Raw genomic sequence first — 18,054 nt, 5'->3', positions numbered from 1 at the left:
GGAGCTTTACAGCTCTGCGCTGCCCCAACCTGCTGCTTCTGCAGCAATAGAAAAGTGTGAGAGAAACGAAACTCGCGGGAAAAACTCCACACCGGCAAAGGAAGTTCCTAGTCGTCGTCAACGACGACGACGGCGACGGCTTGGCCATTTATTTCCCCTTCTGAAGAAATATAGTACACCATATTTCACTTCCAACTCATTGACTTTTATTATTAGCGAGAAAATCAGAATATTGACGATAGGAAAATAGTGCTATTGGTATATGCGTGTTGAATGCAGTGCACTTAACATGGTATTGCAATGTGACAAAGGTAATGTTTTAACGATTTTTTATCGCTGTGAGAACCTTTTCAGATTAGCAAATTAGGAAAAACATGAGGCACTTTCAATCATTAATAGCGATGGTTATGTTGCTGATTACAATGACCTAAGGTCCACCGGGGCAAGTTTAAACGGGTAGGGTAAGATGAAACAGCGGGTCAACATGATGTTATCTAATCATTATCAACAATGTGAATGCCATAATACATAGTTTTCGAATCTTCTGATAATAGATAAATTTCATATTTGTAATGAAATATGTTTCAAAACTTTCGTCTTGCCCACTGTACCCTATAAATTAATTCTTCAAGACTTACTTGCCGTGTAAAAAAATAAAAAGCACCCATAGCAGCCGAAGTCAACAGAAACCAATAAATGTGATGAAATATTACACAGCGTAACAAAAATTAACTTTTTGTCTGTCTCAAGAGCAAACTTATGTGTCTCCGAAGGATTTTGGGCCGCTGAATCCGAATCCGGGCTCAGATTTGCTCTAACACGTCACAATTTTGAGCTATACCTAAATTTATAGGGCAAAATATGCGATTTCGGGCTTTTTTGACTGCAAGCCATTAAGTATGGAAATATTTTTGTTAACCAATCAAAAGGTTAATTGATCAATTAACATCTAAATCAACGAGTAATGCAAAATATTTCGTTTTACCAAATCGAATTTGATAGTTTTAAGCGATTCATGTTAGGTATGATATTTCCCATACAAGTCACCCTCCAAAAGTTGCATGCAAGTTTTCATACTAACATAAAATGCTTAAATCTTTCAAATTTGATTAGGTAAAACGAAATATTTTGCATGAGTCGTTAATTTAGATGTTAATTGACCAATTAACCTTTTGATTGCTTAAAAAAAATATTTCCTTGCTTAATGGCTTGCAGTCAAATAAGCCCAAAATCGCAAATTTTGCCCTATAAATTGAGGTATAGCTCAAAATTGTGACGTGTTGGAGCAAATCTGAGCCCGGATTCGGATTCAGCGGCCCAAAATCCTTCGGAGACACATAAGTTTGCTCTTGAGACAAAAAAAATGTTGCGCTGTGTTATTGGTGCACATAATTACACTAATATATTTACTTTTCGAAGTAAGCGAAGGCAGAAAGCGCGATTCAATTACGCAGAAAACTGTACAAAAGATAAACATAGGAAAATTGAATTGGAAAATAAATATCTTATGAGCAGGAAGGATTTTGCATTGTGGTGACGTCTTTTAACGGTGTGAAAACTTTCTACATGCTTAGTCAGGGTTGCTCGTGAGGCATTGATGAATGGCCTGCCTTGTAACGTTCCTTCCTCCAAGAGGGCACTAACGCTGCCGTACTATTACCAAGAGAAGTTGTGGTGCAGCGTGGGCGTGCTGCTGTTATGCCCTACGGAACGTTTTCGAAAAAAGACACAAGATCTCTTGGGCCCTTTTCAAATGTTGCTCCAGACATTGGTACGGGAGGTTGATTTGGCAAAACGAAAGAGGATGAAAACGTATTCGTTAGCAAACGCTTATCTCATTACATCGCGAATGTTCTCATTGAATAGCAGACTTGGTTATCGGAAACACCTCTGTACAATCACGGTGTGTCTGGTGGGCAACATTAATTTAAAAAAATCGGTATCGCTAAGACACCCACCAAACGAAAGCTAAGGGTCACCCCTTTCATTTGAGACTTATATCGGCGGGTCTAGAACATTTTTTTTTTTTTTTGAAAAATATGATATTTTTTAATTTTTTTCGAAGAACACATTAATGACAAAACACTGTTTTTTCATTGAAAGCATGACTTTCCGACGATATATATTTTATATTCTGTTTATTATTCTACCCATAAAAGCATAATAGTCCCATGTGAATGGGAAAACCAGCAGTTGACAGTTTTGTGTTTATGAGCAGTTTGGTGAAGGTAGTAGAACAGTGAGTATAAAATCGAGTTAAATGCTGTTCCTTTGAATTCCAATTATGTGTTTGCATCCTATGACAGATACGTATACGTCTTTAGTGCCTCGTATTTGACTGGTACCAGCAGGTTAACAATCATCTCGTACCGTCATTGGGTTCTTCAGATTTGTGCTCTTGAAATTTCGGGGTGTAATTTCGTCATATATTCTCCTCAAACAGCTTCTCAACTTCAATGTGCGTCTGGTACTCAAGACACATGTTTTCTTTCATCATCGTCTTCTTCTTTTTCTCCTTCTTCTTCTTCTTCTTCTTGGCGTAACGTCCCTACAGGGACAAAGCCTTCTTCTCAGCTTGTTCTATGAGCACTGTAGGAGATATAAGGGCCTGTTCATAAACCACGTAGACCAAATTTTGACCATCTCAGAACCCCCCTCCCCCCCCCCGTAGACTTTCGTCCATACAAAAATTTTGAAATTTGTATGGAGCGTAGACTTTGGCCAGCATGTGTATAGCATGTGTATAGCGTGTGACTTGCCCGAAAATACTGTATGCTCAGGGAAGTCGAGGAAATTTTCTTCACAAAAATCTCCTGGACTGACCGGGAATCGAATCCGTCATCCTCAGCATGGTTATGCTGGATACCCACGCCTTTACAGCTGTGGCTTTATGGGCCCTTTTCGTTATCAAAAACAAATCATCGGTGAACAAAATTGGTTTACTTTTCTGGTCACTCGTTGACGCCGGTTTCCATCTGGATGGCAGTTCATGAATATTTGAGAGATTCATCTGATCAGCCTGATCTCTAGGTTTTGTCCGCAAATATTCAGCAACCGCAGCAACTTTATGAGAAGTCTTAATGATGTTCAACAAGTTTCGATGTGCTTCAGCTTTAATGCAAACAAGTTGTTTGCCTTTGATCATCTCCCTGCAGCATCTAGAACACTTCTGCAACGAGCAATTTCTTTTTTCGTCATCGGTAGTAGCGCTAGATCTGCCACGTTTGCCCTTTATTAGAGGTTGTAGTTCTTGCAGCACTACATATTTCACAAACAAGGGCCGCAACTCCAAGTAGAAGGTTTCACATAATATTTAAACTCATAGAGAGTAAATCTAATGGGTATATTCGAACCATTGAATGAGATAAATTTAAATGACCAAGTCCGAACTTTTTTGTAGGATAGCTGCTATATCTGATATCTTTCAGGAAAAGTTGTTATAATATCAACAACCTGCAAGTAGAAACAAGACCAAGTTAAGACATTTTCAATCCGTTCTGATGATTATGTGTGTGCTCAGACATATGTACTTTAATGTAAAACATGTGTTTATATTAACGAAGCTGTAGAATTCAATGAAAAGTTGCTAACTCTTCTATAATGTCACGATGCTAGGAGAGGATCAAACTATTGATAACCGACAGATTAGCACATTGTTCCTAGTACATATATATTGTGCAAACGTTAGACATGTAGCATTAATTATTCTATTTTTGTCAGTTGAGTAAGGCTACCTGTTTACAAAGATATTCGATTACTAATAATTTTTATGTTGAATTACTCGTTACAAGACAATTTTACTTAACTTTTCTAAAACTGTGAATATTAACTGTTTTCGTTGATAATTGTGGCAGAAAAAAATCTTCAAACACAATACGTACTCCTTGGTTCCATTTTCCACGTCACATAGGGGTTTCTTGTCATAGTTGTTTCTTAAAATGTAAGGAGCCATACCAAACTGCAATAGTCTGAATTAACAAAAAATGTTTAAGTCTTTGATACCATTAAGGTGCACAAATTGAAAAATACCGGCATGTGGTAATTCTATCTTAGCCACGGCATACAACAATACATTAACCTAGGTAATCATCAATTTTTAACGTAAACATGTAACGTCATTATTATTGTTCCTTCACGTTGATAAAATTGGTGTGGAGTTCTAGATCGTTTTATTCATGCTTTTGAACGATTCAAATTGCACCATCAAAAAACTTCCAGTATTCCGAAATGCATTACCTTCCAAATGTTGTACCCCGTGATCCGAGCTACTTTGATGTATGTTCTATTTTTGTTTACATTAATCGGCCTACTTCGATCGTAAAACTTTTAAATCATGAGACACTGTAAATAAAAACTGAAGATTTCCATAGCCGTCCGTCACTCATTCCTCCAGTAGCCAGTTCGGTATTTTCTCAAGTCCCAGAGGCTATTATTACGATTTTTGGCCCTGCAGTGAATATCCCGGCGGCGATCAACGCGAGACTAGGGCATCCGTATGAAGCCATCAATTATCCAGCGCACCAGCAGGGAATGGGATTCAACCTAGTATTATCTCAAAGTTGTGGGGCACAAGCGGTCAACTTCAACACTCCAACTGCTCAGCAACTGGCAGCTCGACACGTCGTCCCGAAGGAACTTTCTCAATTTTTGGGAAACCCCGCGGAGTGGTATGATACTTCGACGAGAATCTGCGGCTACAGCGTTGCCTGAAAGGGGAAGCTAGGGAAGCTGTCATTTGTTTTCTGCTTCACCCGATGAACGTTCTGGAAATAATTCGTACGCTAAGTACGGTCGACCTGAATCCATCATTGGAACTCTGCTGGCAGATGTGCGAGCTGCACCGGCCCCAAGTTCCGAAAAGTTGGAGAGTGTCATCAATTTCGGATTGCTAGTTCGCAACTGCTACAACATTAAGATGGGTGGATGGTGTATGGCTGCACTGGACCAACGGATCAAGCTACTTCGCACCGGGTACTCCGCATTTGCACTCGTACCCACGATGACGATTTTGATAGCTTGATCAAACAGTTTTTTTTACGGAAAGCGTAGGTGCGTCTGCTGTGAAACCGGTAGAATTGGCAGACGATCAACGGGTACGAAAAATTCTTGAAGCGACAACGGTACGGACGCCTTCCGGTCGATACCAGCCTGCATTGGAAGTACGACGATTTCGCATTTCCCAACAGCTATCCGATGGCTGAGTGGCGCCTGGAATGTCTTGAACGTCCAAATCACCGCGAAGGCTACGCACATCGAGCTTCGCAGTAAGAATTGGAAGAATCGGACCCAAATCGCATCTGGTATTTGCCCTTGTGTAACGTTGTGAATCCGCGGAAGCCGGAGAAGTTGAAGAAGCCACATCTGGGATGTGACATCCGTCGTACAAGGAGTATCATTTAACTCAGGTCTACTGAAATGTCCGGATTTCTTTGTGCCTCTTCAAGCGGTGCTCTGCCGCTACCATTAGAAGCAAATTGCTATTGGCGCCGATATTATGGTTCGATCAGGTGGAGGTGAAACCCGAGGATCGACAAGCACAGAGGTTTCTGTGGCGTGACAAACCGGAGGACCCAATACAAGTGTTTGTGATCATATTTGGTTCAACTTGCTCACCATGCTCTACACAATTTACCAAAAATATAAACGTAATGGGACATTCGATGGACCCCCCAGAAACAGCTGCGGCAATAATAGATAACCACTATGTCGACGACCATCTGGATAGCGTCGACGAAGCGGTTCAGCTAGCATCGGATATACGAACAGTGCACGTTCCAGGCGGCTTCCAGATACGACATTGGATGTCAAACTCACCCGAAATGTTGAGGCGCATCCGAGAGCCAAATTCGCAAGAACTAAAAAGCTTTGTGACGGACAAGGACAGTCAGCAAGATCGCATCCTGAGAATAGTCTGGCTACCCGGCAAAGACGTGTTTTCTTACACGCCCAAAAGAAAAAAAAGTGAAGATCCCGTGGTGCTATTTCCCAGGATACAGTGGGGAATCCTATAAACCGCCGGAGTTGCACGTGTTCGCAGACGCAAGCGAAAGCGTTTTCGCGTCCACTGCTAACTTCAGAATTGTGGACAACGGAACAATCCGGTGCTGTTTGGTTAGTGCAAAGACCAAAGTGGCTCCTTTGCAATCAATTGGGATACCTCGTCTGGAGTGATGTGGAGCGATTCCAAACGGTACTCGATCAGACCATAGGGCATATCGGCAGTTTGTAGCATTCCGGATTACGGAGGTCCTCGAAGATACGAACGTTGCAGATTGGAGATAGATGCCAACCAAGCTAAACGTGGCGGACGAGGCCGCGAAATGGGGAAAGGGTCCCAACTACCACGAAAACTGCAGGTGGTTCAACGGTCCTGCATTCCTATACGAGGACGAGTCTAAGTAGCCTGAACAGGATTCTACGCAGGAGGAGCATTCAGATGAAAAGCTGTCGAACGTCCGTATTCATGTTCAGTACACGGCTGAACCCATTATGCCTTTCCAGCGGTTTTCCAAATGGGAGAGGCTGGTGAGAGCAATCGCATATGTACGCCGTTTCTACCAGAACTGTCAACACAAAACGAATGGCTCATCGATCACCACGAAATTTCTATCATGCGAAGAGCTTGATGCAGCAGAGGATCTGGAATGGTGCTAGTGCAAGAAGAAGTATTCTCAACGGAATTCGAAGTTATACGGAGCAGCTGCACGAGCCATCCGTACAACAGAAAGCGGTAGAAAAAAAAGGAATAGCATCTACAAGCCGGTTTGGTGGCCGTGTTCAATTCGTACACATTTATTTCCTCCGCCGAAGATGAACGCCAGAGAATTGTTTGGAATGGTCTATCATCCTGATGGATGAAAATCTGACCTTACATCTTTTTTACGTTAGCCACCAGCAAAATCTGCATGGTACAGCAGTGAAAGATAATGGAGCGGAGATCGTGTTGAATTACATGCTCTAGCAGTAACGTTAATATCGTTAAATATATGTATTACTGCATTTCGCAAGACGCGTCAAACACCACGCGAACCACCAAGGTGCTAGCCTCTTTGACCACCGGACGATGATGTGGGGGGATTGAATGTTACTTTCGTAAACACCAGAAACCCCATCTGGCACGAGAACGCGGCAACCAGGAACTCATCGTGACTACATTCACGGTGTGTCTGATAGAACAAAATTAATTTAAAAAAATCGGTATCGCTAAAACAGCCACCAAACGAAAGCTAAAGGTCCCCTCTTTCATTTGAGACTAAAATGAGAAAGTTCTATCGGCGGATCTAGAATAATTTTTTTTTTTCAAATATTAATAGCTTCAAAACTTATGTTTTTTCTCTTTTCAATCATGAGTGTAGCCAAATGGGCATGTATGAGGTTGCCCATTAGTAACGTGTCTTTTTGAAAGAGTAAACGGGTCAAATGAATATTCAAAATTTCCCTTGAAAAATGTTGTTAAGACATAAAGTGCACAAAAAATATCGAAGGCAGTTGAAATAGAATTTCAGCAGTATTTAGGCATATGCAGAAATAAAATTCGCCTTCTATACATGTGGAAGAAGTTATTATGGCTGCAATTTTCTTAGTTTTTATTTACAGTGTCTCATGATTTAAAAGTTTTACGATCGAAGTAGGCCGATTAATGTAAACAAAAATAGAACATACATCAAAGTAGCTCGGATCACGGGGTACAACATTTGGAAGGTAATGCATTTCGGAATACTGGAAGTTTTTTGATGGTGCAATTTGAATCGTTCAAAAGCATGAATAAAACGATCTAGAACTCCACACCAATTTTATCAACGTGAAGGAACAATAATAATGACGTTACATGTTTACGTTAAAAATTGATGATTACCTAGGTTAATGTATTGTTGTATGCCGTGGCTAAGATAGAATTACCACATGCCGGTATTTTTCAATTTGTGCACCTTAATGGTATCAAAGACTTAAACATTTTTTGTTAATTCAGACTATTGCAGTTTGGTATGGCTCCTTACATTTTAAGAAACAACTATGACAAGAAACCCCTATGTGACGTGGAAAATGGAACCAAGGAGTACGTATTGTGTTTGAAGATTTTTTTCTGCCACAATTATCAACGAAAACAGTTAATATTCACAGTTTTAGAAAAGTTAAGTAAAATTGTCTTGTAACGAGTAATTCAACATAAAAATTATTAGTAATCGAATATCTTTGTAAACAGGTAGCCTTACTCAACTGACAAAAATAGAATAATTAATGCTACATGTCTAACGTTTGCACAATATATATGTACTAGGAACAATGTGCTAATCTGTCGGTTATCAATAGTTTGATCCTCTCCTAGCATCGTGACATTATAGAAGAGTTAGCAACTTTTCATTGAATTCTACAGCTTCGTTAATATAAACACATGTTTTACATTAAAGTACATATGTCTGAGCACACACATAATCATCAGAACGGATTGAAAATGTCTTAACTTGGTCTTGTTTCTACTTGCAGGTTGTTGATATTATAACAACTTTTCCTGAAAGATATCAGATATAGCAGCTATCCTACAAAAAAGTTCGGACTTGGTCATTTAAATTTATCTCATTCAATGGTTCGAATATACCCATTAGATTTACTCTCTATGAGTTTAAATATTATGTGAAACCTTCTACTTGGAGTTGCGGCCCTTGTTTGTGAAATATGTAGTGCTGCAAGAACTACAACCTCTAATAAAGGGCAAACGTGGCAGATCTAGCGCTACTACCGATGACGAAAAAAGAAATTGCTCGTTGCAGAAGTGTTCTAGATGCTGCAGGGAGATGATCAAAGGCAAACAACTTGTTTGCATTAAAGCTGAAGCACATCGAAACTTGTTGAACATCATTAAGACTTCTCATAAAGTTGCTGCGGTTGCTGAATATTTGCGGACAAAACCTAGAGATCAGGCTGATCAGATGAATCTCTCAAATATTCATGAACTGCCATCCAGATGGAAACCGGCGTCAACGAGTGACCAGAAAAGTAAACCAATTTTGTTCACCGATGATTTGTTTTTGATAACGAAAAGGGCCCATAAAGCCACAGCTGTAAAGGCGTGGGTATCCAGCATAACCATGCTGAGGATGACGGATTCGATTCCCGGTCAGTCCAGGAGATTTTTGTGAAGACAATTTCCTCGACTTCCCTGAGCATACAGTATTTTCGGGCAAGTCACACGCTATACACATGCTATACACATGCTGGCCAAAGTCTACGCTCCATACAAATTTCAAAATTTTTGTATGGACGAAAGTCTACGGGGGGGGGGAGGGGGGTTCTGAGATGGTCAAAATTTGGTCTACGTGGTTTATGAACAGGCCCTTATATCTCCTACAGTGCTCATAGAACAAGCTGAGAAGAAGGCTTTGTCCCTGTAGGGACGTTACGCCAAGAAGAAGAAGAAGAAGAAGGAGAAAAAGAAGAAGACGATGATGAAAGAAAACATGTGTCTTGAGTACCAGACGCACATTGAAGTTGAGAAGCTGTTTGAGGAGAATATATGACGAAATTACACCCCGAAATTTCAAGAGCACAAATCTGAAGAACCCAATGACGGTACGAGCTGATTGTTAACCTGCTGGTACCAGTCAAATACGAGGCACTAAAGACGTATACGTATCTGTCATAGGATGCAAACACATAATTGGAATTCAAAGGAACAGCATTTAACTCGATTTTATACTCACTGTTCTACTACCTTCACCAAACTGCTCATAAACACAAAACTGTCAACTGCTGGTTTTCCCATTCACATGGGACTATTATGCTTTTATGGGTAGAATAATAAACAGAATATAAAATATATATCGTCGGAAAGTCATGCTTTCAATGAAAAAACAGTGTTTTGTCATTAATGTGTTCTTCGAAAAAAATTAAAAAATATCATATTTTTCAAAAAAAAAAAAATGTTCTAGACCCGCCGATAGAATTTTCTCATTTAAGTCTCAAATGAAAGGGGTGACCCTTAGCTTTCGTTTGGTGGGTGTCTTAGCGATACCGATTTTTTTAAATTAATGTTGCCCACCAGACACACCGTGACATTCCTTTGGTTGACCTTGGTTGCTGATGCCTAAGCAATGCCAAGAATCGCAATAATTACCTTACTACGAGAAAGCTTCATGCACTGGCTGAGGCGTTCGGTGATAAACTTGCTTTCTAGTCTAGTCTACATATGCACGGCCATTCATTGAAAGAATCCTGGAAAATGATAGGATCGACTACTCCTATCATTTTTCTTGTCATTTTGTAGCAATTAAAATAATACGTGCTTTCGGTTTAAGCGTTTATTCAGGAATGATCTAGTTAAGTCAAGTGTCAAAGTCTGTTCCCAGTCATGGCCTACTAGTGATTGGGGATAGCTTAGTTAGGAGATAAGTAACATTTAATACTACACATTTATAATGGTTGCAGTCCGTCAGAGATGCATTACAAGCATTAAAGCGGCCAGGCATACTGTGCAGCGTTGTTATTGTTATTGTAATCAGAAAACGGGGACATCTCGTACCAACCGTTCCGTGAAAGGTGAGAATAATATACCGCTTCGTTGGAAGTGACTTTGCTAAGAATGTTAATGTCACTCCATTTCCTCTGGAATCCTGCGATGGGACAACGGTATTTTCCCTGGCTCTTACGCCTAGGCTTAAGCGCCTTTACCCGCTCGTTCGGTGATAAACTTGCTTTATGATCCAAAAGCGAGAAGAGCACGAGCTGGGATGCTATTGCCATTACCGTCTTCAACAACGGCAACTGCTGTTGCCAACAAAAACCTGTCGAACCTGTCAGTAGTTTCAAAGCAGCTTCCTCCAGAAGGCTGTATGAAACTGAATTTCACTGTTGAGATTCGTTATTGCTTGAGTGGAGGTTGGTTGGATGATCTAATAGCCTCTGCATGCAGCCTTGCATGGTAGGGTTTCCAGAATGCGAACCCGGGGCTTCTACGAGTTCCTTCAGCGTGTCATGGTCGTTGGTGGATGACAACTCTTCCTAGCTACGACGAGTGGATCTATCCAAACGGGACGTCATGTTTATGAGCAGTAGGTCATTGTTGTTACCAAGTTTAAAAAATTGTCCTACTTTAGTAACAAACGCAAAAAAAAATACATAAAGAGGACATTTTGTTTCAAATATTTCAAAAACCAATAGAGATAGGTATTGCAATTCCGCGCAAACTTTTTGCGCAACCCGTATATGTCGACCAAAGTCGCTCATTTTTGCACAGCTCACTTATTTCGGCCAGTAGATCACTTTCCATTTGGGAAATCATTTCCCGGAGAGATTTTGTAAAATAAGCTCCACCCTACCCAAGTAACCACAGTGCTGAAGCCTTATTGCATGCAGATATACGGTGTACTTAGAGCAATCATTACTTTACATGCAAACTTAAAGTTGATTTAAAGTGGAAATGGGCAATTATGCGACTACTTCAAGATTATACCAGTATAATCTTAATTTGATTCTATAATTGCCCACTTCCACTTTAAATCAACCTTAAGTTTGCATGTAAAGTAATGATTGCATTAAATACACCGTATATCTGCATGCAATAAGGCTTCAGCACTGTGGTTACTTGGGTACTTCTTCAATCTGCTTCAGTTTGGTCATCAGCAAGGGAGGCTGTGCTGGAGAAAATTGCTACGTGTGGACATGTTTAAAAAACAGTGAATTTGGTGAGTCAACTTTTGTGCGCTGAGCTTTCCAATCGTCGGCTTGAAGTTCTTCTCCTACCTGACCGTCTAAGTTTCCTTAGACGTGACTTGGGCAGCAGTTGTACTCGCGTTCGAGCTGCCCGTAGAATGCGTGTTTGTCGTCATCAGTGCTTCCGGAGTATGTGCTGTGCACGTTGATTATACTAAAATATTAAAGTTGAAGAATCGGTTCTTGATCCTCAATCTGCACATTTTTTGTAGATCGGTCACCAATCGAGCATATTGCCCATCACGATAAAACTGTTCCCAGCTCACATGTATTGCTGCAGCTCTGTAGATTTGACATGACATTTTTTTTTCCGTGTAGGATCTGTATTACGCGTTAACCAGCCTTTACCGTGTCTTACCGTACCACGTCGTCTTCCCAAGTAACACATTTGTCACAAAAGAGTCACTTCGGCGCAGGTTTCTGTATTGCAGACTGACTGTGTGACTTACTTCTAACAAATAAATACTTACTTGCTAGAAGTAAGTCTCAGTGACTTATGTGTAACACAAACCTGCGCCTCCATGACTATTATGTGACAAGTGTGTCTCTTGTAACTACAGAGACTTACAGGGCTGCTCCGCAGCCACAGTGACTCCCAATTACACCCGAAAACAAGCTCAGTAACATGAGACCCCTCGAACTGGGTCTCAGGGCCGTTATGCTACTTGGTAATCGGAAGGGCTTCGCGGCAACGTATGAAAAACTAAGAAAGTTCACATTTCTAACAATTTATTAACCCTCTAATACCCAATCCCGCCTTTAGACGGGGTATAGTTTGAGCATTTTTGTAATTTTTGTTTCGTGGAAAATCAAACTTTTTATATTTTTGGCTGATAGTTAGGGCTGTTCTGTATATCTCAAAATGGTTTTTGGTGAATTTTGAAGCGTACTTACATTTTTAAAAAATCATTGAAAAATTGATGTTTTAGTCACCTTTTAGAAGTCATTGTTTATGTTGTATTAAATCGCTACAATTGACATATTTTAAATTTTTCCCAAATCATTCTATCCTTGTTTAATAGATTAAGGGATTCGAATACACTCTAAAATTATTTTCCTTAAAATTACACGGAAAAAAAATTTCTGTGAAAAAAAAATTAAAATATTAATATTTCAACAATAATCATAAAATCTCAAAATGTTTTCATCTCAAAAAAATCCGTTTCCCAAATTGGCTTCCAGGAAAAATATAAAAGTGTTGAGATGTTCAAAAATAAAAATTAGAAAAATCAAAAAGTGAAATTGACGAAATCGAGAATTAAAAAGAATCATCTTCCCAAACATGTTTAAATCGATTTTAGATGACGAAAAATGATATTTAGATCAAAATCAAAAATTTGGGTATTAGAGGGTTAAGGTTCCTAGTGTGACGTGTGGGTGTGGGTATGGCAGTTTATGTTGCGTGTAAGCGAGGTTATATTATTAGGCCTATTTACTCACTAATGTAGCTTCCCGCATCGCTTTGGCTCACACGGCTGCTCCTCCACTACCATGTGGCCGGAATACGCCGCCGGGGCAACTTGTATAGCGGGTATACGTCGGTGCTCAGCCGACGGGGATCAGCGGGAGTTGCTGGATGGTGTTGGGCGATCAGGCGTCATCCTTCTTTGGAGTAATCGGCACGGCCCAGGACCCCAGTAAACCAGTTATCGTATACGATGTTGTATAAGATGATAAAGTGGAGGCCATATGCGTGCATGCCTCCATTTAGGCGCATGTAAAATGTACGCATATCGCCTCCTCTTTAACATCTTGTACAACATCGTATACGATCACTGGTTAACTGGGACGATACCGGAACGACCGTGCCAAGAAGGGTCCCTCTTTGGCGATTAAGGCCAACGGCCTGAGGGAATCGTCCTGCAGGGGACGATGGCGGTTTCTTAGCGATTAGGCTCGGAAGCCATATTGACTTCCGAGCCGTCGTGTTTTGACCGTTCTATTAAAACGGATACGAGGTCCTGTTACAAAGGAATTAGAGGTTTCCGTCAGTGTAGTCAAAAGGTTAATACCGGACCTAATAATAACCTGAACGGGGGCAGGCTAGCATCCCAATTCCCGCCCCTCAAAGGAGGGGGAGGAGGAGGGTTATCCTATGAGCACTGCACTACACGAGTCTGAACACAAGGACACCTGTTTCTTTTCTGGTCAATCTTCTCATTTTTTGGAAGATGGCAGCGCCCAGTGGCATCATTCCATCGTATTATTTCTTTCATTCCATCATTCTTTACTATCATTTACCAATTCCCATTTGCCACTGCGAGTTCAGCAACGTATACAGAAATATTTGCAGCGGTACACTCTCTCACTAGGGTGGGTCTACTGTATTCTCATATTCTAAAAACGTGAATTTTCACAAATACATATATTCATACACAACAAAAATTTAAAGATTGAAACCAACCGGTTACATTCTTGGGTTGTACTTTTTCTTGCGAACACAATATTTGCAGGGTTGCTATCCGTCAGGCTTGCAACATGTCCTGTTCACCGTATGCTTCTGGCTTCGGCAACCTTCTAGATGCTTCGCTCACTGTAGTGCACAGCGCTCGTAGTTCATCCTTCGCCGCCATACACCGTTCTCCTGCATACCGCTGAAGATCGCCCTTAACACGCGTCGTTCGAAAACTCCGAGTGCTTGCAGGTCCTCCTCGTGCAAGTTCCATGTCTGGTGCCCATATAAGACCACCGGTTTTTTTTTTAGTGGTTTGTACATGGTACATTTCAGCGTTTTTTAGTGTGCAACATAGTTATATGTAAAATCGTTCCTTTTGATTTTTTTGTACAAACCTGCTAAACTGATATTTTTTCAAAAATGACTTTTTTTTTTCTTTTTTTGCAGACCCGTCTCCGCGTATGCACTGTTCTTCCGTGACACTCAAGCTGCCATCAAGGGTCAATCGCCGAACGCGTCCTTCGGAGAGGTGTCCAAAATCGTTGCATCCATGTGGGATGTGTTAGCGACAGAGCACAAAAACGTGAGTACATACCTTCGTATACCTCTTTGTATGAGGGGATTTTAGATGACCACAAGTAAATAACAGAACAGTAGCATAGCAATAGCAGCAGCAACAACACAATTCACTTCCGATAACTAGGTTCAATGGTGCTCCCCGACAATGATATGTGATTACCAACCGCATAAACCGAATCCAAATAATATGTCTAATCGTATGCCATTGGAGCACAGCATTCCACCGTGGCCTGATTCCATTTACCCGCGCTGAGAAACATACGTACAGAGAGCCTTGGTTCGCGAGGCAGTCAGGCAGTCAGTGTGGTGCAAGCAGAAGCAAGTTTTCCCATTAAGTGCGAGCATGTTGTTTTTGTTTTTCGCCTTTTCCGCTGTTTGTTCGGGTACTCATTTTTCCTCGCGTTTGGTTATATTGTTTTATGCTCAGCATCGACTTTAAGTCATGAATAATTCAATGAGGATTATTTTTCCTTTTTTTTGCGAAACCTCTTTATGCAAGCTAACCGACCTTTTTACGCGCTCTCTCTTTCTCTCTGGTTAGTATTGGCTCGCTGGTTATTATTGTAATTCTGATTCTAATCGGATTTTTATCTTTAATTTTCCACTTTTGTTTTACATGGATCTCATCTCATCTGCGCGGCTTTCGCGGCTTCGAAGTGCATCGATATTTCATTTCTGTCTTGCCATGGTCTTCTTGTACCTTTCTGTCTATAACGTGGTTCCACACTTCCCGAGATCCAACAAGCTCGTCGTCGAGGACTCAAGCTTGGCGCACGCGGTCGGTTGGCTTGGCATCAGTATCACTCAGAAACCGAATAAAAATGTGACTTTCTCCCATTTGAAATGGTTTTGCGATGTTTGTTTATTTTCCTATCGTGCGCTTTAGTGCTTTTTCGACATTAGCCAACGGCGCGGAAATGAATAATTCAAAGAAGATTTCCGGAATGTAAATCGAAGCAGCAAGCAAGCAAGCAGAGTAAAAAAAATAAATAAAAAGGATGTTTTAAATGGGTTTGCTAACCGCCGTGCGCAGACAAGACAGCCATTGGCATTGTCGTCGACGACGACGACGCCCGTTCAGCCGTGTGTTTGAATTGCGCGTCGAAATTGTGTGATAAATGTGAACGGTGGTGGTGTGTGGTGCCTTGCCGACTGCCTGGCTCTGGCGAACTTGTATCATAACAAGATGAGTGGAATATCTTTACTGCACTAGCGTGCGCAGGGTTCTTGCTTAGGGGGGGCACTATAATAATGGTGCAATATATGTATGATCATGGTGCAAAATAGAATGATGGTGTTACACGCAATATGAATTCCCAAGTAGGGGTTTCAACATGTTGTGGTGCCAACATCACCAAGTACTTCATATTGGGATTCTATGAGAAATTCCTCAAGGAGTTCCTTCAGAAAATTGTCCAGGAAATTCTCAACGAATTTCTTCAGGAATTCCTTCAGGGATTCATCAATGAATCATTTCAAAAAATCCTTCTAAAACTCCTCAACAAATTCCTCCAGAAATTTCTCAAAAAATAACGCCAGAAATTCCTACAGGAATTCCTAAAAAAATCCTCCAAGAATTCCTCATGAAATTCCTCCAGGGATTTCTCCAGAAAATCCTCTAGGAATTTCAGCCAGAGTTCTCCAGAGAATCCTAAAAGAATGTTTCCCGGAACTCTTCCAAAAATTTCGCGAGCAATCTCTACAGGAAATCCTCCACAGATTCCTCCAGTAGTTTCTCCAGGATTTTTTCCAGGATTTTTTTCAGGAATTCTTTCAGGGATTCAATAATGAATTTCTTCTGAAATTCCTCCAGATATTCCTTTAGAAATTCCTCGAGGGGTTCCTAAAGAAATTTCTTTAGAAATTCCTCCAATATGCAACCAGTGATTTCCCTCCACGGATTCCTGCAGAAAATCCTAAAGGAATTTCTTCCAAAACTCTTCCAGGAATACGTCCAAGCAATCCTCTTGGAATTTCTTTAGGATTTTTTTCCAAAAATTTCTTAAGGAATTTCTTCAGGGATTCATTACTGAATTTCTTCAGAAATTCCTCAGAAACTTCTTCTAGAAATTCCTCCACGAATTCCCACAGAAATTCCTCGAGGAGTTCTTTCAGACATTTCTCCAGGAAGCCTCATATATTTCTCCAGAAATTCTTCAAATAAATCCCTCAGGAATTCCTCCAGTAAATACTCCTAAAATTCCTCCAGAGATCCCTCCTCACATTTTTCTAGGAAAACTCCTGAATGTCTGTCTGTCAGAATTCCCCAATATTTCCTCCACGAATGCCTCCATAACATGCTAAAGGAATTTCTCACGGAATTCTTCCAGGTATTCCTCAAGAAATTTCTCCAAGGATTTTTCCATGGATTCCTTCAGGGAATTCTCAAACAATTTCATCAGAAATTCCTTCATGGATTTCTTCAGAAATTCCACAAAAAATCCTCCAGAAATTCCACCAGGAATTCTTTCAGAAATTTGTCGAGGAAGAACTCCTGAAATTCCTCCAGCAGTTCCTCCAGACATTCCTTCATAAAATCCTGTAGGAATTTCTGCCCTGAGTTCCCCAAGAATGTCTCCCGGAACCCTTCCAAGAATTCCTCGAGGAATTCCGCAAGGAAGTTGTCCAGGAAATCCTCCACGGATTCCTTCAGGAATTTCTTCAGGATTTTTTTTTTAAAACTCTTTCAGGAATTCCGGGAGTTCCTCGAATGATTCCGCGAGAAATTCCACCAGGGAATCCTCCACGGAATCCCCTAGGAATTTCTCCAGGATCCCGAGCAGAGGAGAATATCAAATTCATAACAACAGAATCACATAGCCTGTTTTATATCATAATTTGTTATTATGAGCTTATCAAAGTATTACTTTTTTATAACATGTCTTGCCTGGCAATCTTATTTTGTTATGATCAAACTATTGAGATTCATCCACTAAATAACATTTCAATTATATGCTTTGTTGTAGACCAAGTTTTGTTATTATTCTTTTATTGAAAATGTATAAATATGTGATGAACTCTAACACAGTAATAACAAGTTCTCAAATTTATTGCAAGATTCAATGTTATTAAAATGGTTTTGATCTAATATAACTTGTTATTATATTGGTATTCCAGGAACATTTTTTGTTATGATTTTTGTTATTTTGCCGCTTATGACAGACAAGTTTATAACAAAATAAGATATGGTAATAACATATAAATTTCCAATTCCATTATACAGTTATTATGCCAAAATAACATATTTTATTATGGAGTGTAGAATTAGCATTTAAGTTAAAATACACGTTAGTAAAAATTAAAAAAAAAATTATTTTGCTGTTGATATTTTCTTCTGCTCGAGATTTTTTTCCTGAAATTTCTTCAGGAACTCC

General features: G+C 40.2%; 1 protein-coding gene across 3 annotated transcripts in view; it reads left to right on the top strand.

Annotated features, from left to right (window-relative positions):
- The window catches only part of LOC109427676 (TOX high mobility group box family member 4-A), a 370,265-nt gene that overhangs the window by 247,723 nt on the left and 104,488 nt on the right, over window positions 1-18,054 (top strand). For all 3 annotated transcript variants that reach the window (XM_062845691.1, XM_062845690.1, XM_062845689.1), the window contains one exon: window positions 14,549-14,684. In XM_062845691.1, coding sequence (XP_062701675.1) covers window positions 14,549-14,684 — 136 coding nt within the window. The remainder of the gene's footprint in view (window positions 1-14,548; window positions 14,685-18,054) is intronic.

The sequence above is a fragment of the Aedes albopictus genome, chromosome 1 (genome assembly GCF_035046485.1).
Source record: "Aedes albopictus strain Foshan chromosome 1, AalbF5, whole genome shotgun sequence".
Taxonomy (NCBI): Eukaryota; Metazoa; Arthropoda; class Insecta; order Diptera; family Culicidae; genus Aedes; species Aedes albopictus.
The sequence above is the reverse complement of the archived record's forward strand: the minus strand, read 5'-3'. Positions and strand labels throughout refer to the sequence as shown.